The 24,277-nt window shown below is 39.9% G+C and overlaps 1 protein-coding gene across 2 annotated transcripts in view; it reads left to right on the top strand.

Annotated features, from left to right (window-relative positions):
* LOC123756163 (indian hedgehog protein) overlaps nt 1-24,277 on the top strand; it is a 117,502-nt gene that overhangs the window by 55,411 nt on the left and 37,814 nt on the right. Inside the window, exons 3-4 of one of the 2 annotated variants that reach the window (XM_045739234.2) lie at nt 18,519-18,711; nt 23,207-23,479. In XM_045739234.2, the coding sequence (XP_045595190.2) occupies nt 18,519-18,711; nt 23,207-23,479 (466 nt within the window). Of the gene's footprint in view, nt 1-18,515; nt 18,712-23,206; nt 23,480-24,277 lie in introns of both variants that reach the window. The other variant, XM_045739233.2, reaches the window with a different exon arrangement.

Here is a 24,277-nt window from a genome sequence, read left to right as displayed (position 1 = left end):
TTGACTGCAATACTCGCAGTGCAAACCTCCAATCCCTGGGACCTCTTCTCGATGTTCAAGGGAGCCATCATCTGTCGGGTCCTCCACTGGTCCTTACTGAGAACACACATAAGAACAAAAAATACCGCTAGGAAACATTTGGTTAACTTAGGGACAAGTTTCCTGAGCTTGAAATGTCCATAGCTGGCTATAACCATTAGCCTGGTTTGGACCGAAGAGTGCACTAGACCTTTCGAACATACCTCACATACCTCCGACGTCTGGGGATTCTCTGGCCGGTTCAATGAACGCTGTACCTTGCCATACTGCAAGTACTCATCCGCCTTCGCTCCAGACTCTGGGGTATCCGTGGGTGCTTGCACACGAGACCTCTCTTCTTGCTCAGTTGCTTCTGCTACCTTAACCGCATGTTCCTCGTCGGGAGAAGAATCAGGAGACTCTGCTAGGATGCTCTCGATCTGTCGGGTAGAGGACAAATTAAACATGTTACCTGATTCCGGGTCTGACTGTACCTGGACATTACCACTGCCTGCTATTACCTCTGACCTTGCTGTTCCGGCTGACTCGTCCGCGACCTTGGGAAGATTGATGCTCCAATCTGTCACCAAGTCGTTGGCTAGTACCACGTCAATCCCTGCTATAGGGAGGGTATCGACTACTGCCAACGCACATGTGCCGCTGAAGTAAGGCGAGTCGAGATGTATCGGCACTAAGGGGGCGATGTACTGCGTCCTAGGAAACCCAACCAGGATAACCTTTTGTCTCCCTTCCACACCCACTCCCTCGGGTAACGAGTTTTTCACGATCAGGGACTGGGCTGCTCCACTGTCTCTGAGCACTACAACTGATCTACCAGTATGATCACTCGTTACATACCCGCTTGAAGTGTGAGGGGAAAACAGTCTTGGTTCTTCCTGTGTAGTCATAGGCCGGCTTCCTACTGGTGTTGTCACACAGCTCATCAACATCACCTCCCTACGTGGGCCGTTACCTCTTCTGCCTCGGCACATAACAGCTACATGCCCTTTCTGCCCACAAGTCCAACACACCATATTCCTCCTCGGACTCCGGTGTTTCGAACTGTTAGGACTAGTCCTTCGAGGGCTACTTGGGGGCGTCTTCTTAGCACTTTGTGGGACGGGAGTCTCCTCTTCGTCATGACGAGGTCTGTCAAACCGGCGTGGGTAATTCCTCGGGACGTACTTAGCAGAAGGCCTATGCATCAGGATGTATTCCTCAGCCATGGTGGCTGCCGCACTCAAGGTATCTACCTGCTGTTCCTCTAAGTACGTCTTCAGGTCTCCAGACAGACAGTCTTTGAAGTCCTCTAACAGTATGAGCTGCTCGAGGTCTTCTTTGGTCTCCACCTTCCGAGAGGCACACCATTTCTGGAAAAGTCGCTCCTTGATGGTCGCGAATTCGGTGAAAGTGTGCTCTGAGGTCTTTTTCAGGTTCCTGAACTTCTGCCTGTAAGCCTCAGGTACCAATTGGTACGCCATGAGCACTACCTTCTTCACCTTGTCATAATCGCCAGTCATCAAGGGACAACGTGGAGTAGGCGACTTATGTGTTATGAGCTGATAAGGACGGGAAACTAGCCCTTGTGGCTGGTATTTCCTGTCCTCACTTGATGGCGCCGTCCATTTGGAGGGGGTTTCGGTAGATGACCCACAGATGGCGTGGTCGTCACTGCTCTGTGCTCGGACGCTGGGCTCGGGTCCGTAACACTTGTATATAGCTCTTTTATCATTTCTACTATTACTACTATAAATTTGGTATAAGTTTAGACCTAAGTTTACTTTGTTCTAGATGATATATTTTAAACATTTTAGAATTGGTACATATTTAGCCCATTTTGGTACATAAATTATAATTTGAATTCATGAGTTATGATATTACATGAACCTAAACATAACAATTATAAGACCAATAATAAGACATAAGACAAATAATTATAGACCAATATCAAACGTACCCATACTATCAAAATTTTTTGAAAAAATTATCTACAAACAGCTCTACTCCTACCTCGTAAAATTTGACATTCTTAGCCCCTGTCAGTTTGGCTTCCGCTCCTAAAAGAGTACCAACGATGCAAGTATTAGTCTCCTTGATATAATTTACTCAGCCCTTGACAACAAAAGAGTTTCAGATTGGACTCTTCACTGACCTGAAAAAGGCATTTGATACTATTAATCACAATTACCTCTTACGTAAACTCCATCATTATGGAATCCGAGGCCATGCACTGGACTATATCCAATCCTATCTTAGTTATAGACGCCAATGTGTAGTCTACAATGTTCACAGTATGATTCACCTAACAGCAGATGCTGAGGAACATGGTACTCTTGACAGTTGTTCAGCTTTTCTATTTGAAAATTATTTGCATCAGCTGAAAAAGATGGTCAGATCAAGTAAAAATCCAATTGACCAAATTACAAAAAGAATAAAGAAGGCTGAAAATACCATGATTTATAATCCATCTGAAGAGAATAAAATTTCTCATAAATTCCCTAACAATGTATATTATCTATATTTTTTTTTTAGTTTTAATAATCTATATGCCTCTATATTTAATACTCTATATGCCGGCACGGCAGTTGATGCCGGCACGGCAGTTGATGCCGGCACGGCAGTTGATGCCGGCACGGCAGTTGATACAGGCACGGCATGTAAGGTAGGCACGGCAGGTGAGGCAGGCACAGTATGTGCTGCCAGTGAATTCCTCAACCTTTGTATCTGGCAGTTTATATATTAGAATAATAATTAGGTTTATTTTTCTTCCTTAATTCCAAGTACCTCTACCACCTCATTGAGTTTAGTAGCTCTGTGCATATCAGGTGCTCTTTAATATACAGACCTACTCCTCCATTTGACCTAGCTTCTCTATCACATCTATATAAATTGTAGTTGGGAATCCAGATTTTACTATCCATGTAATCTTTTTTTTCTAACTTTTTTATAACAGTTATTTCTATTGATTTATTTTATATATCTAACTGAATTTTTCTAACAGTTAAAAAGGAAATAGTTTAATGGTATTTATTTATTACATTAGAAATTTATAAAATACGTTATACTCTATTGCCTTACAGTTTATGCATTATTTTAACAGGTACAAATGCTGTCTCTGCACCCTCTCTAAGACTGGTCAGAGAGCGCAAAGCTGAGTTTCTGGCTTTACAGCGTTGCCGAAGATATTAAATTTTTTGAGTGAATTTCAACTGGTTGTCTATTATGACTCCTAGGTATTGAAAAGAGGTAACCCACTCAATTTCTTGACCTTGTATTGCCAGTCTGATGTCTTGAGTTCTCCTTTTAACAGCCATAGCTTTTGTTTTATTGCTGTTTATTTTCACTGCTATGCGTTCCGCTTCCCTGCTGATAATATCTAGGGATTTTTGTGCATGGTTCCTTGCACCTTTACTATTGATGATGACCACAAAGTCGTCTGCATAGTTAAGAAGTTTGGCTTTTGGTAGCTTGAGCTTCATGAATTGTTCCATGAGACAGTTGAAGATAAAGGGACTTAGTATTCCTTCCTGCGGAGTTCCATTTTCCAGCCTCTTTGAGGTCGATATTTTTCCTTGGAATTTGACTTTAGCTTCTCGGTTAAGCAGGTTTCCTTTGGCAAAAGCAAGAGCGTGTCCTTTGATTTCCTTATCTACAAGGCAGCACAGTGTAGCTGGAGCACTGGCTAACTCGAAGGTTTTTTCAAGGTCTAGAAAAATAAGGATTCCAGGTTTGTCATTGATTTGATCCAGGAGGGAGGTAAGGCATTCTGTGGTTCCAACACCTTTTCTGTAAGCAAACGTTTTGGTGTAGTGGATTGGCTTTCCATTCAATTCGATTAAGGGCCATTCTTTCTGCAGTTTTGGCCAGACAGCTTGTTAATGAGATGGGTCTTGGATTTCCTAGGTCTTTAGATTTTGGAATGCGAACTATAATTGCACTGTTCCAAGAGAGTGGTCGGGTTCTTGTCACCCATACTCTGTTGATGAGATTCAAGAAGGCTTCTTCACCCTTTTCTCCTAGCTTGGCCAGCATGTTGTAAGTGATTTTGTCCTCGCCTGGAGCTGTATTTTTAGTTTTCTTTGTAGCACTTCTGAGTTCTTTTAGATTGAAAGGTTGGTCTAGTTCGTCAGGTAAGGCTAAAGCATCATCTATTTTTTTCCATCTTGCTGCTTGAAGTCTTTGTTGGTGAGTCAGAGTTGCCTGAGGAAGTTGAGTGGAACTCGCTCTTGAAGCAAATAGATTTGCTAGCCTTTCTGTTTCTTGCTCTGGATGAACATGGTGCGGCGGAGCAGGAGGCAATTTTCCTTTGGCCTTGTTGATCTGCCTCCAGATGTCGCCCAAGGACGTATGCTGATTTAGCTTGGCACACCACTCGAGCCATTTTTCTTCTCTGATTTTTTCTGTTTCTTCGTGCACATGATCTCGGACAGCTCTAAGAAGTCCTAGATTAGCTTCGGTTCTATCTCTTCTGAAATTCTTTCGTGCACGATTTAGTCTGTTATGTAGCTCTTTGATCCTATCACAGTAATACCAATGGTCCTTGTGTTGTTGGGTATTTGTTTTCCTCTTGGGGATGGCGTGATTTGCTGCTTTATGTATTGCATTTACTAAAACTTTTTACATTACTTCGGTGTTGTCAGGAGGAGTGTAGTTTTGGTGCCAAGTTTCGAGAGCTTCCTGAAACTTCGTCCAATCTGCCTTGATAAAGTCCCATCCGGGCTCGGGAGCTGGAGGTCTAGGAGGTAGTGCTACATTAATAACTGTGTTTGTAGCAAAGTGGTCACTAGTCAGAACATGATCCACTGACCAATGACACAACTCATAAATACTGGTGGAAACAAACGTGAGATCCAGCTTTCCCCCACCAGTGTGGGTTGGTTCCGTCGAATTAAGCAGACTGATTTCTGGCACTTCATCCAAAAGGTGTTCAATATGTCTTCCGTTCGCGTCGGTTCTTGGTGAATCAAGAAGTAATTCCCTATGAGCGTTGAAGTCGCCAGAGATGATAGTAGGTGTAGTGACTGCTATTTCAAAGATTGTTGAGCCATGTCATGTTCTCTCTGGCTCTTGTATACATTGAAGATGGACAGCGTTGAGTTCCTCATAGTGAGCTTAACTCCCATAATTTCGACGTTCTCGCCACAGTTGGGCAGGTCTGCGATTGTCGTGGCATTGATATGATTTCTTACTAGAATTGAAATGTCTCTGGTGCCACCTTGTGCCATAGGGCAGTGGAATCCTTGATATTCTGGGATATTGATATTTCTGCCAGTCCTGGTGAGTGTTTCTTGAAGAAGTAGAACAATATCAATGCTATCCTTGAGAAGCACTGCTCTGAGTGTATGTGCTTTCCTTTTGAATACTTGAATATCCATTGTATAATTTTGAGATTGTCCATTTTTCCGTTAGAGTGGAATCATTGAGTCCATGGTTTTTACAGTACTGGTTTTCCCGACGGTTTGTGTCTTCTTGGCTGGAGTGGAGACTTTCTTCTTAGTGGGTGAGGAGACTCTTGGTTGGGTTGAAGCATCTTTGCTACATCCAGCTACTTGGGGCACTTGATGATATAGGGATCATCATTTCTGCTTGGGAGGTCTTGGAGGCAACGGCAGGTATGTTCGTTTTGCTGCCTTGATCTATTCTGTTGCTGTTTCTTAGTGGAGTAGTGCTTCTTTGTTTCCTCCAGTTGTTGGAGGCCCCGTCCTTGCTCAGACTAGAAGGATTTGGTGTGTCAGACTGTTGCTGATCTTCATTTATTCGGACTTGCCGAGGGGGTGTACCACTGGCTTTTTACCGAGGGTCTGGTCGATTGGGGTCTAGAAGTTGTTACTTTGGGTTGCTGGGTTGATCCGAAAGCTAGTATTCTTTTTACCCTTTCTGGACATCGTTTGTTCCAGGCGTGAAGTATACCCCCGCAGTTCGGGCATTTTGCTTTCGTTTGTTTGCCTTCTTTGTGCAGATTCTTGCATATGTCGGTGTTGTGGAGCTCGCTACATACTCCACATCGTTTCGGGCCTCTGCAGTCATCTTTGTGGTGGCCGAAGCGCTGACATCTGTAACAACGCATGAGTTCTGGATTGTACAGTCTCAGCCTGAATTGACCATAGATCCCAACACTCAGAGTGTTGATGCGAGGTCCTTTTATTGTTACGAGGACCTGTCTTGTTTCTATATTGTTGTGCTTGCATCTTTCCGCCGTTGTGACATTTGGGCATTCTAGGAGTCTGTTTGCATGAACTTCGACCGGGAAATTTTGAACTATCATTTTGGTGATTTTTTATTCTGGTTTCAGTTCAACTAGGTGTTCTGTGTTCCTGAGGTTTGTGATTATATCCGGATTAGCTGTGGATATGTTATATCTACCTCTAATGTAGAGCTTAGCTCTAAGATCTGATCCTGGATTATTCTTTTCCAGTGCGGCAATGTAAGCATAAGTGGGACCATCTACTGGTTTTTTCGTTTTGAATATGGACCTTGGCATTGGTTTGGGTGCTGCTCTTGAGTTCTGGTTGGCTTCTAGTTTGGTTTCGTTGGGCGTTTCTTCGGTTCTTCTTCGTTTCTTTGCCTTTCCGTTGCCTACAAGTTGCCACGGTGCTTCGTTTAGGGTTGCGTCGTCTTCAGCAATTTTCCTTGCTCTTGTTACTAGATCACTGTGTCCTTCCGACGTTAATAATTCAAGAAGGATGGTTAGGAAAGTCATATCCTGGGGAGACATGGCTTACACTGTACTAAAAGAGTAACTGAGGGAGTGACTGTAACTGTGTACTGCTACACTAAGCGACTGTGGTGAGCTACACTAAGCGACTGTGGTGACGAGGGAGGCACGGGCATTAAGTATGTCAAGAGAGTGATGAGGAGCAGGTAAGGAGGAAATTCCTAGAGGAAGGTAAGAACAAGAAGAAAGGTATGGATGGGAAGGGTGTAATGATAGGGTGTAAGATCGGCTATTAATGGGTCGTAAGATGGGGATAATAATAGCGGTGTAGGATTGGGATAATAATGGGGCATAATAATGGGAGCGTAAGAAAAAAAGAGAACCGAAAAGGAAAGAAAAAGGAGGGAGTAGGCTTATGTCAGATCACGTATGTTAGAAAGGTTAGAACATTTGAGTATGTACTGTGTAAGGAAAGAGTCAACAGCAACAAAGCCAGGACCTAGATTCAGGAAGCTCTGTGTATTTCTTCGTAAGTGGGTTTGCTACGAAGGTTCCTAAGTGCGCCCTAAGAAGATGCTTAGGTGCAATTCCATAACGTCCACTTAGGAAGAAAATTGTTGGTTCACCTGCGTGCCGATAGAGGTCACTACTATGTTTTGTTTGGCCAATCAGAGAGCAGCAACATTCTTCATATTGAAGATTTAGCGCTGGCTTATCGGAGCTCTACTGCCTCCTATTTACGTCGAATTTTCTTATCAAATTAGTATATTTCGAAGTAAAACAATGTTTTTTCAATTGCTAGAGACAGCACCAACATTGTAGTAAACATATATGTTACATTTGTTGTTTACCTACGTAATTCTAAGAGATACTGTGTAGCTGTCCTTGTTGCTCGGAAGATGCGCTGACAATTATTGTACATATTTACTGAATTTACCCAAGGGCCACTAACTATCTAGTGGCCTCGACGAGGACAGAAAGCCGGCGGCTAGTTAAAGGGCCCGCCAATTGTCTTAATGATATTTTTTAGCTGGAATTTGGCCTTTACGGCTTCAGCGGGTAAGCGGTTCCATGGGTTTATAGCCCTCTTGGTGGAAAAAAACATCTGTTTTCAGTCCTACTTGAGAGAACATACTCTCCAACACTATATATGTGATTGTCCTGTTATCAGTGACTTCATACCTAAATGGTATGAGGTATTTTGAGCTCTGTAATTACTTCATACACTCAGGAATATTGGAAGATATTCTTGTGCTGCACCCAGATTTTGCCAGTGGGGGCTAATAGATCAGCATTAGGTATTTTGTTCTCTCTTAATTCCATGTATGACTGGCCATCCTGTGAGGTGAGGATGTTGGATGAGCTTGTAGCTGGTTTTTGATCTACACTGTGTGGTCCTTTATACAGAATAGGGAAGCAGCACATTGCTGTGTATACCTAAACATGTTTAAAAATACATTGTTTGAGAAGAGTCTTGTAGAAACTGGTAAGAGTAATTATAATATAATGTTTCCATGATTCCGTGCTTACCTCTTGTGAAAATCGCGAAGTGTTGTTTAGTCAGAGATGATTTGTTTTTTGTATTGAGGCTGGTATTTTCTAAATTCGATTCCATGTACAGTATGTCTAACCATCCTGTGACATGGGAGTATTAGATAAACTTATAGCTAGTTTTTTATCTACACTGTGTAATATTCCATATAGAATAGGGTAGTAGTACATTGCTGTGTATACCTAATCTTCTTAATAAAAAAAATGAGTAATAAAGATTTTAAATTATAGTTTGTATTATTACAAATTCAGTACTGTATTATCCTTATTAAATCATGTTGACCATGGATCATTAAGATCTCATGTTGATATGTAATAGTCATATTTCTTTTGAACTGCTAATCCATGCTAATCATTCATTAAATTGTGCATTATGTCTCAATTTTTCACTTCCTTTGATATACTGTACAGTACAAAAAGATAGGATAAAAATAAACCAGTAATATTTCTTTCATTATATTTCTCATTTAAATAACTGCATCAATATTTTTACAGCTGACAGGATTTGTTTTACCATACAGGTGCATTATTTGTTAAAAAAAAATTTGGTTTATTGTTGCACACACTGGTGCTACATAGCCTTCCCAGCTTGGTGCCTTCTTTTAATACTTACTGATTAAAAAATAAATAATAAATACATTTTATTCAGGAAAAGTACATACAGTTGATTTACAAACATAATGTTGGATTTATAGACAGAGCTAGTACATACAATACCTAAAGCCACTAATACTCATAGCATTTCGGGCAAGGTGTGGGGGGAAAAAAACACAGACTAAAACTTAATAGTAATCGGTATTAGTTATAAATTGTGTTGAAAGAAGGAATAAAAAATACAAAAAGGGGGGTTAACATAGCATAAATCAGCAATTGCACATGTTGGTGAACAGCGTTGTTTAAAAAATAGCAAGACAATAGGTAAATAGCAATAGCAATAGCAATAATAAATAGCAATAGCAATAGGTTGACATTTAGGAGGTAAGTTAGGTTACATGGAGTTAATTAGGCAGTACTTGGTTTAACTCTTAAACTGGTTGAGAGAGGTACAGCCTTTGACATGATTCGGGAGGTCATTCCACATTCTGGGTCCCTTGATTTGTAGAGCACTTCTAGTTTGGTTACACACAGCCAAATTGAGTAACAGGAAGAGGTCTTGGATACAAATTTGTTCCATGCTAAATGTAGAGGAATCAGCTGAGTATTCTTCAAATAAAATAAATTGCCTCAGCTTATAAGGTAAATAAAATAAGCATTTCTCAAATAAGTAGCTTGCCTCACCTCACTGCCTTACTGCTACATAGCCTTCCCGGCATGGTGCCTTCTTTTGATAATTACTTGTTCCACACCCAAATTGTATAACAGGAAGAGGTCTTGGACCCTTACTTCCCTCTCTCTTTTTTAATAATCTATATAGTCATAATTATACCTTTGAGTATTCAATGAATAAAGTTTTTGACATTTTTACCCTTCTCCTTACCTAACATTATTTGTGCAGCATATTTTTATTTTATGTCTCACCCAGATTTAATTTCAAAATAAAACAAACTAAATAAATTAGAAATGGGTATGTATAGCTAAGGTACACCCTTACTACTAGGTGAACAGGGGCATTTGGTGATAGTAAATGATCCCATCAGGCAGGGCTCATCACCTTCTCTCATTTTTCATGTTCACCAGTGTTTATTTACTTAATAACTACTGGTATAATATTATTATTATAAAACTAATTCTACTATCATCAAACACATATTTACATCAAGTTTCAAGCAAAGAATGCATATATAACTAACATGAAGGACTCCTCTTCTCTAGATTCACCAGCTATAATATTTTGTTCATGTTCCAATATCATAAATCGATCCCAGTGTTATGTAGTAGAGAAAAAATGACTTATATCTAGTTTACGTAAAACTACGAGTGGTCGAAACCACACTTAAATCTCAGAATGAACTTACGAAGGTTTTTCCACTTAGTGTAGCTACTTGAATACGGACGTAGCCGCCACGAAGGCGCTAAGAAGGAAAACGTCCTTAGCTAAGAGGAAAAACCTTCGTAAGTACCTTCCTGAATCCGCTCCAGGACTTTAGTTATCATATCTTCAAACCCCGTTACTGTGACTCATCGTCTGCATAACCGTAATTATATAACCAATAACAATTTAACTAATAATATAACCAATAACAGTATAGCAATAACAAAATTTTCTATGATAATATATCGATAACAATATATCCGATAACAATATATCAAGTAGCAATATGACTGATGACAATATAACTGATTATAAAATAACTGATGACAATATATCGATAACAATATAACGGTAATATATTCGATAACAATATATCGATGACAATATATTCGATAACAATATATTGATAACAATATTTACGTGATTTTCCCCAAGAATCAGACGGAGAAGACTGTGCTGCCATCGTGATCCAAGAATTGCGTAATAAGATGAGATATACAACCCAAGCAAGTGACATCAATTCAGCTTATAGAGTGGGCATCAAATCGTCTGGTTCAAGTACCAGGAAAATTCGTGTTAAATTAGATAGCTGCTCCCGCAAGTCAGACCGTATCAGAGCCGCAGTTTCCAGTAAACCCACTGTTTATGTAAATGAATGTCTGACCAAGACCAGACAAAAACTCATATTTAAACTACATGGAATCTGCAAAAATTCCTCTGCAGTTAAACATTGTTTTGCGCAAGATGGTAAAATTATAGCTAGGAAGTCTGACTCTGGAAAAACTTATGTTATAACCACTGAGGCACATCTCAATTCTTTCCTGGATGACTGTGGGATATCAGCTGAATAACCAGAAGTTAAATTATAGTCTCATCTAACCACCAAAGTGTACTTTAGCTCTGCCTTTCCTTTCAAAAGGCTCTTTTTTCTTTTTTAAAATTGTCATCTCTGTTATTGTCTTTTTTTTTGTTTTTACTCTAATTTATATATCCTCCATACTCTCTGTTCCATTGTACACTAGCTATGCCAGTGTCCTCTAGTATTAACTCAGTATGAAATATCATTCAGTGTACCTGAGTGTATCTCTAAATAATTTACCTCAATTTTATCTTAGTGTAACTTTAGTCATTAAATATTGTGTAATTATATTATTAAAGTAAGCCACTATTTTATAGAATTATCATTTATTTTGCTATTACTGTCTCATTTCAGTAATTGAGTATATATATATATATATATATATATATATATATATATATATATATATATATATATATATATATATATATATATATATATATATATATATATATATATATATATATATATATATACACACATATATATATATATATTTCATCAACACAAGACAGAACACGAAACAATGGATATTGAATAGAAGTGTTTGTAGAAAGCCTATTGGTCCATATTTCTTGATGCTTCTATAATGGAGCGGAGTCTTGAGGTGGGTAGAATATAGTTGTGCAATAATTGGCTGTTGATTGCTGGTGTTGACTTCTTGATGTGTAGTGCCTCGCAAACGTCAAGCCGCCTGCTATCGCTGTATCTATCGATGATTTCTGTGTTGTTTACTAGGATTTCTCTGGCGATGGTTTGGTTGTGGGAAGAGATTATATGTTCCTTAATGGAGCCCTGTTGCTTATGCATCGTTAAACGCCTAGAAAGAGATGTTGTTGTCTTGCCTATATACTGGTTTTTTTGGAGCTTACAGTCCCCAAGTGGGCATTTGAAGGCATAGACGACGTTAGTCTCTTTTAAAGCGTTCTGTTTTGTGTCTGGAGAGTTTCTCATGAGTAGGCTGGCCGTTTTTCTGGTTTTATAGTAAATCGTCAGTTGTATCCTCTGATTTTTGTCTGTAGGGATAACGTTTCTATTAACAATATCTTTCAGGACCCTTTCCTCCGTTTTATGAGCTGTGGAAAAGAAGTTCCTGTAAAATAGTCTAATAGGGGGTATAGGTGTTGTGTTAGTTGTCTCTTCAGAGGTTGCATGGCTTTTCACTTTCCTTCTTATGATGTCTTCGACGAAACCTATTGGAGAAGCCGTTATTGACTAGGACCTGCCTTACCCTACAGAGTTCTTCGTCGACTTGCTTCCATTCTGAGCTGTGGCTGAGAGCACGGTCGACATATGCGTTAACAACACTCTTCTTGTACCTGTCTGGGCAGTCGCTGTTGGCATTTAGGCACATTCCTATGTTTGTTCACATTCCTATTACACACTTAATGTGTAGTGCTTATGCATCATATGCATCATATATATATATATATATATATATATATATATATATATATATATATATATATATATATATATATATATATATATATATATATATATATATATTATCGTGAAGGCTTGATTCCTTACTGCTGGGTCGTGCGTTTTAATATTAGTATATTTTGATAGCAGTCTTTCCTGTAGACATATATTATTAAATATGACCGAAAAAGTAAAATTAATAATTCTAACACGAATTTTCTCAATATTTATTATATTTCTTTTCACTGTTGATGGTAATTGAAAAATCAATTCTCCAAAATTCACTTTTATTTCTAGTCTGACACGACACTTGAATACGTTTCGTAATAACTTATTACATTTTCAAAGACTTTAGTTTACACACACACAACTATAATTTGCAAACACTAAACAGAGTTTAAACAGCTTTGATTTTATACCTGCATTTGGGTGAGGTGATATGTTACAACAGTTTTGGATGAGGTGAAAACAAACTTTCAACACAAGACAGAACACGAAACAATGGGCAAATAATTTTGTAAGTTAAAGGATGGAATGGAAGTAACTGCAAAGGGCCTATTGGCCCATATTTCTTGATGCTTCTATATTGGTGTGGAGTCTTGAAGTGGGTAGAATATAGTTGTGCATTATTTGGCTGTTGATTGCTGGTGTCGACTTCTTAATGTGTAGTGCCTCAGCAGATATCAAGCCGCCTGCTATCGCTGTATCTATCGATGATTTCCGTGTATTTTGTTAAGACTTCTCTGGTGATGGTCTGGTTGTGGGAAGATATTATATGTTCCTTAATGGAGCCCTGTTGCTTATGCATCGTTAATCGCCTGGAAAGAGATGTTGTTGTCTTGCCTATATACTGAATTCTTTGAAGCTTACAGTCCCCAAGTGGACATTTGAAGGCATAGACGACATTGGTCTCTTTTAAACCGTTCTGCTTTGTGTCTGGAGAGTTTCTCATGAGTTAGGTTGGCCGTTTTCTTGGTTTTATTGTAAATCGTCAATTGTATCTTCTGATTTTTGTCTGTAGGGATAACGCTTCTATTAGCAATATCTTTCAGGACCCTTTCCTCCGTTTTATGAGCTGTGGAAAAGAAGTTCCTGTAAAATAGTTTAATAGGGGGTATAGGTGTTGTGTTAGTTGTCTTTTCAGAGGTTGCATGGCGTTCACCTTCCTTCTTATGATGTCTTCAACGAAACCAAAGGTCTTAGTCGACATGAACTTGAAACCAGCCATATACTGCAGGTATGTTGACGACATTTTTACACAGGTACCTGATGTCAGACATCTGCAGGAGCTGAAGGAGGCATTTGAGTGGAATTCTGTGTTGCGTTTCACTAACGAGATTGAGAAGGATGGGAAGCTGCCCTTTCTAGATGTAACAGTAATGGAAAGGAGCGGATGTTTCCACACTGCAGTCTACACTAAGGAAACAAACATAGGAATGTGCCTCAATGCCAACAGTGACTGCCCAGAAAGGTACAAGAGGAGTGTCGTTAACGCTTATGTCGACCGTGCTCTCAGCCACAGCTCAGGATGGAAGCAAGTCGATGAAGAACTCTGTAGGGTAAGGCAGGTCCTAGTCAACAACGGCTTCTTCAATGGTTTCGTTGAAGACATCATAAGAAGGAAGGTGAAACGCCATGCAACCTCTGAAGAGACAACTAACACAACACCTATACCCCCTATTAGACTATTTTACAGGAACTTCTTTTCCACAGCTCATAAAACGGAGGAAAGGGTCCTGAAAGATATTGTTAATAGAAACGTTATCCCTACAGACAAAAATCAGACGATACAATTGACGATTTACTATAAAACCAAGAAAACGGCCAATCTACTCATGAGAAACTCTCCAGACACAAAGCAGAACGCTTTAAAAGAGACCAATGTCGTCTATGCCTTCAAATGCCCGCTTGGGGACTGTAAGCCTCAAAGAATTCAGTATATAGACAAGACAACAACATCTCTTTCCAGGCGATTAACGATGCATAAGCAACAGGGCTCCATTAAGGAACCTATAACCTCTTCCCACAACCAGAAAAGTCTTAACAAAAAACACGGAAATCATCGATAGATACAGCGATAGCAGGCGGCTTAATATCTGTGAGGCACTACACATTAAGAAGTCGACACCAGCAATCAACAGCCAATTAATGCACAACTATATTCTACCCACTTCAAGACTCTGCACCAATATAGAAGCATCAAGAAATATGGGCCAATAGGCCCTTTGCAGTTACTTCCATTCTTCCCTTTAACTTACAAAATATTATACCCATTGTTTCGTGTTCTGTCTTGTGTTGAAAGTTTGTTTTCACCTCATCCTAAACTGTTGTAACATATCACCTCACCCAAATTCAGGTATAAAATCAAAGCTATTTAAACTCTATTTAGTGTTTGCATGTTATAGTTGTGTGTAGTGTAAACTAAAGTCTTTGAAAATGTAATAAATTATTACAAAACGCGTTCAAGTGTCGCGTCAGACTAGAAATAAAAATGAATTTTGGAGAATTGATTTTTCAATTACCATCAACAGTGAAAAGAAATATAATAAATATTGAGAAAATTGACGTTAGAATTATTAATCCTACTTTTTCGGTCATATTTAATAATATATGTCTACAGGAAAGACTGCTACCAAAATATACTATCTCGTAAAATTCAATATACTTAGTCCCTGTCAGTTTGGCTTCCGTTCCCAAAAGAGTACCAAAAATATAATTATTAGTCTGCTTGACTTTATCAAATCAGCCCTTGACAAAAGTGAATTTCCGATTAGTCTCTTCATTGACTTGAGAAAGGCTTTTGATACTGTTAACCATAACTACCTCTCATTTAAACTCCACCATTATGGAATCCGTGTATAATGTAAACATTGCCCTGAACTATATCCGATCCTATCTTAGTGACAGACACCACTATGTAGCCATCAATGATGTAGCCTCTCCTACTCTTCCACAAACCATACGGGTGCCACAAGACAGCATGATAGGATCCCTTCTGTTTCTTATATACATCAATGATCTGCCTAATGTCACTAACATGCTTAAACCTATTTTGTTTGCTGATGATACTACTCTCATCTACTCTGACCCCAACCAACTCATATTAAATAATGCTGTAAACAATTAATTAAAAAAGTACACTTTTGGATGTCAAGCAACAAACTCACACTAAACATAGAAAAGACCTACTACATCTTATTTGGAACCAAATCAACAAATGCAATTGAGATTCAGATAGATAATGTAAACATTAGCAATAAAAATGATGGAAAGTTCCTTGGCCTATACCTAGACAAAAGATTCAACTTCAGCACCCACATTCAACACATAACGAAAAAGGTTTCTAAAACAGTTGGTATACTCTCTAGGATCAGATATTATGTCTATCCCCCTATCTTACCTATGGTATCTGTGCTTGGGGATTCAACCTCTGCAAACTACCTCAAGCCCATCATCACCCAGCAGAAATCTGCTATCAGGATAATAACAAACTCTGCTTTCAAACAACACACAGCTTCCCTGTTTAAATCCTTAAACATGTTAAACATAAATTCACTCCATACATTCTCTTGTGTCAATTACATTATTAAAAACACTTTTTTAAGTGCAAACCCTGTTCCGAAACCCTTCCTGGACAGATGTAATAGAACATATAATCACCACACCAGACATAAATGTCTCTTTGATATCCCCTGAGTCAAACTAAATCTGTGTAAACACTCTATGCAAATAAAGGGACTTAGTTTATGGAACTCACTCCCTAATGAATTTAAAAGCTGTCCAAGTTTTGCCTTATTCAAAAATATAACAAAAACGTACCTAATTTCATCTTCATTGTCTTCTACCTCGAGCTTTATCTTCGTTCTGTTTCTAATGCTATCGAATCACCCATTCTTTGTACCTAAGCCATATTCTTTACCGTTGTAATCGTAGATCATCTGATATCATGGTTGTTTTATTGTGTGGATATTTTACTACATTATTCCTTGTAATGATCCTCATATTGTGCCTCAGTGAACCAATGTATAACCCTGAGATGTTTTCCTAATTGTACCTAGTAATCCTTGTTCATTATTGTGTATTGTTATTATTGTGTATTATTCTAATCTGCTTTGGTGTCAAAAATTCTTGCAATGTAGCTGTAAACATTTTCTTTCTTTCAATTTTACTGTAATTATTATTTTTAAAATCATCTGTATTTGTAAAGCTGTAAAGTACCTGTAAACATTTTTTGTCAATTTCACTGTTAATTCTCTAAAAATCATCTGTTAGTTTAAGGATTTGCTCTAAGGTTAGTTTAATGATTTTCCCAAAACGCTATGCGTGCTAGTGGCTTTACAATAATGTAATTTCAACTTAAACTCTATGTTCTCTGTTAACCCCCCAATGTGCCTTCTTGTATATATATAAATAAATAAAAAATATATATATATTGATAACCATATATTGATAACTATATATCCTATAACAATATATCGATAACAATATATCTGATAACAATATATCAATAACATTATATCCGATAACAATATATCAATAACATTATATCCGATAACAATATAGTGTTGACCACTCTTGTCTTCGTTTACATTTATAGTCTCCCATCCTCCATCCTGCCTAGAATTTAATCTGCATTGTACGTGGACGAACACTCCATGTGCTGCAACTGGGGTGATTTCTCCCTTCATCACCAGCTTCCAGCTTGAGCTTCATATCGTGTCGTCCTGAGTATGGCTTCGGGGTTGCTTACACTAAAGAATTGTGCTATGACTTTCAAGAAAGCATGTCGCTTCTCATCCAACGTTATTCCCTTCAATACCCCATTCTCATTTGTGCCTTGACTGCTACTCCTTGTGCCTTTCGCCTTGCCAGTGCCTTGACTGCAACTCCTTATGCCTTGCGCCTTGGCAGTGTCTTGACTGCTACTCCTTGTTCCTTGCGCCTTGCCAGTACCTTGACTGCTACTCCTGTTGTGAGCTCGATTCCCTCTCCCTTTCGTTCTTTTATTGCCAGATTACCTGTTTCACAGGACTCACTCTTGGTCCTCGTCAGCAATGTGATCCCACGTGTTCTTTCTACTTTGCCACTTATATGCACCTTTCCCCAGAGACGAGTGTTTTTACGGCGAAGTTCTATGCACTTATGTTTCATCGTTACATTTTGTGCACCAACGTTCTTTTGTTATAGTGATTGACTCCAGTAGTAGTGCTCTAACCCTTCCCATTCTGTGGTGATTGAACTCCAGTACTGGCTCTTCCTCTTCTTCAGCAGGTATATGGCAGTTAAACTTTGTCAAGTCCTCACCTATAAAGGAGTTGCCTCTACTAATCTCTCAGATGTCATTGGTGAGAAGGCCATCCATATCTGACCGTCTCCAGAAAGTGACAGCCTTATTCGGATTTCGTACGTCTCACACCACATTCCACATCCATTTGGGTTAGTCATTGGTGGAGTGTTACAAGTTATAATCTATGTAGTATTAGGTGTAATCTATCCTAATGACCCTTTTCCCTGCCATCATAATAGGTGGGGAAAGGAATGTGGCTAGGCTGGAAGAGTATTAGCTACTCTGACTTTCCTCAAGGGTCCGCAATAGAACCATAACCTACACCTTATTGTCTTAACTGCATTGTCCCACTTACCGTCGCGCAACGTCTCGAAAAATATCCTATTTTTCTGAATGTTTGGAAATGTTTCTTTCCCAATGTCCTGAATCGGTTGTCCCTCGATAAAATCCTTGGTGAATTCAATATTTTTAATGTTACTCGTCTTATGTCCTTTTGCTCTCTGGTTGGCATCTTGAATGATATCTAGGAATTGTTGACTGTTTTATTCCGCTTAAGTTTGAAACCGAAATATGAACATTTATGTGATATGAGCATAGCTCGAACATCTATTTATCTTACCCACTAGACACACTAACATTCACCTAGCTTCCGTGAAAACAGAACATTCACATAGTCTGTTTATTGCTCAAAATATCACCTTGGCTGTTCAATACTGCCGCTTCACACTTTCACTCACTCTCTCCTCAGAAGCACGCCCGCCCCATGTTCTACATCAACTGTGGCTACCGTGACCTTTGCTACTGCTACAGTAAGATCACCCGCCATCACTACTGCTGCTCCTGCGACGTGGGCGCCTGCTTCCCCGCCCACGCCCGCGTCACTACGCCCACAGGCTCCACTACTACCATGGAGCGTCTCAAGACTGGTGACCAGGTGCTGGCAGGTGAGACGCGAACGAGGGAGGAAGTGAGGGAGGGAGGAAAAAATATAGCGAGCTAGCGAGAGTGATAAAAAGAGAACAAGGAAAAAAAGCAGAGAGGAAAATAAGACTAAACAGTTTAGGGCGCAGAGAAAGTGTCAAGGAGTGAGTGAGGTGTTCGCTCCACTGTATTGAGACCACGGTAGGTGTTCGCTCCACTGTACTAGGACCACGGTAGGTGTTCGCTCCACTGTATTGAGACCACGGTAGGTGTTCGCTCCACTGTATTGAGACCACGGTAGGTGTTCGCTCCACTGTATTGAGACCATGGTAGGTGTTCGCTCCACTGTATTGAGACCACGGTAGGTGTTCGCTCCACTGTACTAGGACCACGGTAGGTGTTCGCTCCACTGTATTGAGACCACGGTAGGTGTTCGCTCCACTGTACTAGGACCACGGTAGGTGTTCGCTCCACTGTACTAGGACCACGGTAGGTGTTCGCTCCACTGTACTAGGACCACGGGAAGTGTTCGCTCCACCGTACTGAGACCTTGGGAGGTGTTTGCTCATCTGTTCTGAGACCATGAGAGGTGTGTGTTCCACCCTACTGAGACCTCGGGAGGTGTTAGTTCCACCCTACTGAGACCTCGGGAGGTGTTAGTTCCACCCTACTGAGACCTCGGGAGGTGTTAGTTCCACCCTACTGAGACCTCGGGAGGTGTTAGTTCCACCCTACTGAGACCTCGGGAGGTGTTCACTCCACTTTACCTGGACCGGTGGAGGTGTTCACTCTATTTTACCTGGACCGGTGGAGGAGTTTGCTCTACAGTACCGTGGCCGGTGGAAGTATCCCCTATACCGTATGAGGGCCGGTGGAGGTATCTCCTCCACCATACCTTATCAAGGGAATGGTTGAGGTGTTCGCTTCACCGTACCAGGACCGATGAAGGTGTTCGCTCCACTGTACTGGAGCCAGTAGAGGTGTTCGCTCCACCGTACCAGGATCGGTGAAGGTGTTCGCTCCACCGTATCAGGACAGGTGGAGTTATTCTTGTCTTTGTCCTTCACTGAGATTTTGTTACATTCTCGCCTGTAACTTTTTTCAGTCATCTGTTAACTTCTACTCCTCGATCTTTTTGTTTTTCTCCTATTCGTTTTTTTCTTGATATCACTTCTTCGTTTGCTCTTTCTACATACTTTTCGTCTTATGTTTTCTTCCAATGTCTGCTTCTGTGTCGAGGTGGCGTTCAATAAGGTAGATAGGAAGTTGTTCACCATTTTCTCCGTTTCCTGCACGTCCAGTCTTCTTGCACCTCGCTCCCTTCTTGTTCACCTACCCTACAGGACGCTGGTCATCACCACCTCGGGCTATACCTTCTGTACCCCAAGGAAACACATTTCTTTGATAGACTTTCTTGGTTTTCATTATCTGTTCAGTAATTTTCCTTTACAGAATAAGTTATGTATTCATAGCCGCAAGAGAGTGCCTCTTATTCTCTTAGTTTCTCTAAAGTGTTTTATATAGTCATAATAGCTTGGCGCTTTCCCCTGAGAGTTCAATTCACTTAAATTCTCTCAAGTGTTGTAGCACAACTGACATCCTTGTGAATATTTAAGTTTTATTTGCAATGTATTTTCTACGAATGTAAGTTATATTTTCCTATGAAATGCTTATGGCACTACCTGGAGATATAATATTTTAGCCCATATGCTTTTTTTTCAAAGTTTACTGTCTGGTCTTATGTCTCAGGTAAGACTCGGAACTACTTTCACTGCCTTTTTTCGACAACATGAAGGTGTTATCCTGGATAATGTTTTATGCACTATTCTTTACCTGGTTGCACTTAACGATCATCCTTCCTCTAGATGAAGCGCTCTATATGGACCACCTCTCTATTTGTTAGCGACAGGTTCAACCAGTCATGCCTACAAGCACTTTTCAGGGAAACATATGATATCTATTATTATTCCAATAAAGGAGAATATCTGTCTATTCAAAGTAGGCGGCTGTAGACGCTTGGGGCTAGCCTCATGAAACTTTGCTGGGTAAAGGGTCTGGATTCAGGTCAGTACATAGGGTGGTCGTGGTCGATCTCCATATCCCCCTTTATTGGGACAAATTACACAAATTTTCAAGATCGTTAAATAAAAAAAAAACATCCTCACTAAGATTCATCTCTCATTTTAAATGTTAGGATGGAAGGTGAAGAAGGGATGTGAAAGATAGGGAAGCTGGTGATTGATGGTGAAAGATAGGGAAGCTGGTGATTGATAAGGAATGTGGTGAATAGTAGGGAAAGTGGTGACGGGAAGGAAAAAGATACGAAAGAGAGAGATGAGAGTGCGAAATATTGGGAGAGAGAGAGAGAGAGAGATTGAGAGGTAGGAGTGGGGAAGGGGAGAGAGAGACCCAGGGCACAGCCGGGTATCCCTCGTAGTAACGTAATAAGGCATGGCATTCACCATCCATCCTGGTCGCCATAAGGAAATCATCCTGTTTACAAAGGTAATAAGAGGCTCTTTCATTACATATTTGACACCTGCTTGTCTTGGTCGTCGTTTGTCATTTACTTCCAAACTGAATCCTCCAAAAGTCCTCTCCGTAATAAATCTTTGCCACGTACATCAGAGGGAAGGATAGGGAAGCGCTCCTTCATGTGAACTCCTCCCTTGTGCTGCCTGAACTATACTATGACTAACCCAAGTATTCATCAACTTCGCGTTTGCCTCTTCCTCGCCTTGATTCTTTGCATCATTCAGGTTTGTGTCTGCGCTTCAGCCTTTAGTTATCCGCTCTCCTTTACATTCTTTAACTGGAAGGACAACCTGTTTGCAAGATTCTCTCTTGGTGTACTCTCTCTAAGTAAGACACGTCTTACTGTGTTGTCTAGGCTTCCTGGTGCTAGATGAATTATTTTCTTATTTAACAACGGTACACATAACAGCCTCACATTAATCTTTGAACTCTCTCTCTCTGACGTTTAGGTTAGAAGATACTGGATAAGTAATTTTAAGGAATATTAATAACTGGACAAGAAAAGGCTTATCCGGTAAATAAGCAACAGGTTACCTTGCGATGATTTCTGGGCTAAGCATCCCGGCGTCCCAGACCTCAACCAGGCCTCCTTCACACCTTCAGGTAAAGAGGGGAACTCTGACTCGTGGGATTTTATTATTTATTTTAATTATAAATTAGTTGATTAATTTAAATGGATTTTATTTGAGATGTATAATTATTTATTGATTATTTCTTACGATAGCATAGCAGACTGTATGTTTTATTGAGCGGACTATATGGATTTAAATTCTCCCACAAGTCATATCCCTACACAATTATGGGGGGGGGGGGGCTATATAATTATTGTAGCCCATCATTCGAGAAGTATCGATTGGCAGGAAATTTATACTAAAGGTTAATACTACTTAGGTTAGTTTGAGTACTCAATCGCCGTATCTGATTTGAAGGCTTCAGTATAGGTACAAGTGTTGTACACGTGGGCAAACAGCCAAATATGGGCCTCGTGGTTATGGTGTCGATACATCCCATGTGTTAGAACAGGTAGATGTCGCTTATTTCCTTAGGTTGTCCACAGAAGATCTGCAGGAAGAATACAATTTAACTACTGCAAACACCTTTCTAATCATAGATATGGCATGTAAATTATTATTAGTTACGTGATTGTGAGAGGCTCACCCGATTTTGGGTTGTCACCCACCTCTTAACCAGCTGTCATTTATAATATTAAAAGGCCTTATAATAAAATATAGATTGTTTTAGACAAACCGGATGCGAGGTTACTCCCGTTATTTGAGGTAGCGGCAGCAGAAAAAAAGTAGAAATTGCTCCAGTTACGAGTATAAACGTGGCTGCCTAAGGAGCTTCCTCACGAGAGATTTGCTGGTTACACAATGGCCTCCTTCCTCCGTCACCGGGTCTAGTGACGCCACTAGGATTGGTTCAATATCTGCCTATTTATGGACGAAGGTAGGGAGGCGTTGATTATATGATTTAATTCAGTCACATAGAACAAATTGTTATTGTTCATAATGCTGGACTGGATGTTTTAAGTGATCGTTGAATATTTGACGTAGATATTTTATGGCATGGCAATAATATCCCATGATTAAGGGGTAAATTCCACTGTAATCTTGTTTTCTTTGAATGAGTTATAAAATTAATTTGTGTTAGTATTAGTTAATGGATTAGAACAAGAACAGCAACAAAATTAGATGCATTTTGTAACTAAGATTATTAAAGGATGTATTTTTTTCCCCGACAGGTAATAACACTCTCCACCTGTATGCTTTATCCACAAACATTCTCGTGCTCGGGAATGGTGACAAAAAGATTCAACGTCCTGGAAAGTTAGGATAGCTCCTAACAAATCTATGAGCTTATTGTTAAATTTATCGATGTGAAGACCCCCATGCTCTAGCTTATCTACATGTTACTAATGCCAAATAAAAAAAATTGTATCTGATAAATTATTTTGTAATTCAACTGTATCTTTTTTCACAGTTGATGAATCTGGAAACATTGTATCGACCGCCATCCTTGGCTTTATGGATCGTCGGTCCCAGGAAAATGCTCTCTATGTGACACTCCATACTTCGATTGGTCAAAACCTAACTCTTTCACCCAATCACGTCCTCTTCAAGAGTGTCTCAAATTCAAGTCAACCAATCAGTGTCTTCGGGTCGGATATCAATATTGGTGATGTCATATTTTCCGCCAATCAGACTGGGCTCCACCGAACTGAGATTGTTGCTATTGATCACGAAATCTCACAAGGTAAAACTGTTTTGGTTAAGGTTTTATTTAAAAACCAATATGTAAAATTATATTATTTTCCAAAATATATTTTGCCACTGAATATTAATTTTAACAGCTCATAAATTTAGATACTTTTAGTTCAAGCTTGAACTATTGTTTTATTGAAGCTATGAAGCTTGCATGACCAAAGGGTTTAGCGATCTGGGGAGTGAAGAACTTGAGGACAAGGACGAAAACTCAGGAAAAAGGAAGAGGACGGCGTCGAGATGGACAGAAAGTTCAGTGGCCTATCTACTGTGGCTTCAAGTAATCACTTCTTTGGAAGTCGTTGAGGGTGAGGAGGAGTGGCTCAGACTTGTCGATGGTGTGCTGTCTCGGAGAGTATGATGATGATAGATCATGTATCCTGTGATGGTAGTTGATGCAGACATCATTGCTCAACTTTCTTCTTGTTTCTAGCATATTTAAGCAATCCTGGATCATTGGTCGTCATGAGCATCTTTGGGGTCGTAGTCTGCCTGCTTGTTGTTATAATGGTGCTTAAGTGAGGCAGTCCGTAAGTGCGGTAGCGCTCACAGTGATGCCCGACACTGGGTCCGGATCTTATGGAGAACTTGTGGCTGGAGTAAAGGTGGTGCAAACTTCATCAGGTAAGGTGAAGGTTGAGAGGCCATTAACAGTACAGAGAATATTCTAAACCCTCACATATTCTTGTTGGTTGGAGCCAGCAATTTTACTAACCACAGTTGACAGAGCTTACACAATACTCAACAGCAATTGGTCGGTGTGAGTTGGTGGTGGCGACTTGTGACTTGG

Source organism: Procambarus clarkii, chromosome 36 (genome assembly GCF_040958095.1).
Source record: "Procambarus clarkii isolate CNS0578487 chromosome 36, FALCON_Pclarkii_2.0, whole genome shotgun sequence".
Lineage (NCBI taxonomy): Eukaryota > Metazoa > Arthropoda > Malacostraca > Decapoda > Cambaridae > Procambarus > Procambarus clarkii.
This window is presented reverse-complemented; position numbering and strand designations above follow the sequence as displayed.